At 39.8% G+C, this 926-nt stretch overlaps 2 protein-coding genes across 3 annotated transcripts in view; one reads left to right on the top strand and one right to left on the bottom strand.

Annotated features, from left to right (window-relative positions):
* Positions 1–926, bottom strand: part of LOC107576748 (ADP-ribosylation factor-like protein 2-binding protein) — a 25,538-nt gene that overhangs the window by 18,383 nt on the left and 6,229 nt on the right. The gene's annotated exons all lie outside the window — the stretch shown is intronic.
* Positions 1–926, top strand: part of LOC107576747 (plasmolipin-like) — a 3,988-nt gene that overhangs the window by 1,429 nt on the left and 1,633 nt on the right. The window contains exons 2-3 of the mRNA XM_016262880.1: positions 150–323; positions 429–542. Coding sequence (XP_016118366.1) covers positions 150–323; positions 429–542 — 288 coding nt within the window. The remainder of the gene's footprint in view (positions 1–149; positions 324–428; positions 543–926) is intronic.

Genomic DNA, 926 nt, shown 5'->3' with positions numbered 1-926 from the left:
GCGAAAGAGAAAGTAAGTTGTACAGATTTGGAACGACATGAGGTTGAGCAAATGATGACAGAATTTTTATTTTTAGGTGAACTAACCCTTTAAGTGGCTGTATTTTGTCATTGATGTTTAACATACGATCATCTCCATCTTCTGTTCAGATTGTTGGATTACTGGTGTGGGCGCTGATCGCCAGTACCAGCTACACCTCGATTCCTGCTTATGGTTGGGTGATGTTTGTCAGCGTGACGCTGTGGCTTCTGAGCATTGCCCTGTTTGTTGTGCTGCTGCTGAGGTTTTATCAGAGTTTACCCTCAGTGCCCTGGCCTTTGGTGGTGAGACACTTACTCCTCTAATAGAGGAGATAGCTTACTGTATATCATTTGTGACTTTGTCAGTTAAATCTAATTTGTAATTCTGTCTTCCTTTCCTCCTTGTAGCTCATGGTGTTCTATGTAGTTGCAGCTGTTCTATACATAACTGCCTTTTTGGCTGATGCAGTTTCCGTTCCACCACAATGGTATTTGTGGCATGGTCATCTGGGAGCTTCTGCAGTGAGTGAAAACATCTCCTGAACACACTCTATAGACACATTCACAAATACTGTAAGCTGACAGAGGTGTGTCCATCCTACCTCATTTCTAAAGTAAAGTTAGGCTTATCTGTGAAACACCCACTGATAATAGCATGGTGTCATACTGCTCACCCAGATGAGGCCATTCAAATGTCAGCAATGCTCTCAAGTACTAACAAATATTTAAACTACTGTTTAAATGTTTGGGAGCAGTATGATTTTTCTCAAGAAATCAATACTTAAAGTACTCAAACATGTATTATGGTTTCCAGAAAAATATTAAGCAGCAAACTTTTCAACCATGATAATAATAAGAAATGTTCCTTGAGCACCAAATCAGCATATTAGGATGATTTCTGAAGGA

Source organism: Sinocyclocheilus grahami, unplaced genomic scaffold (assembly GCF_001515645.1).
Source record: "Sinocyclocheilus grahami isolate Dianchi unplaced genomic scaffold, SAMN03320097.WGS_v1.1 scaffold4274.1, whole genome shotgun sequence".
In the NCBI taxonomy this organism is placed as follows: domain Eukaryota; kingdom Metazoa; phylum Chordata; class Actinopteri; order Cypriniformes; family Cyprinidae; genus Sinocyclocheilus; species Sinocyclocheilus grahami.
This window is presented reverse-complemented; position numbering and strand designations above follow the sequence as displayed.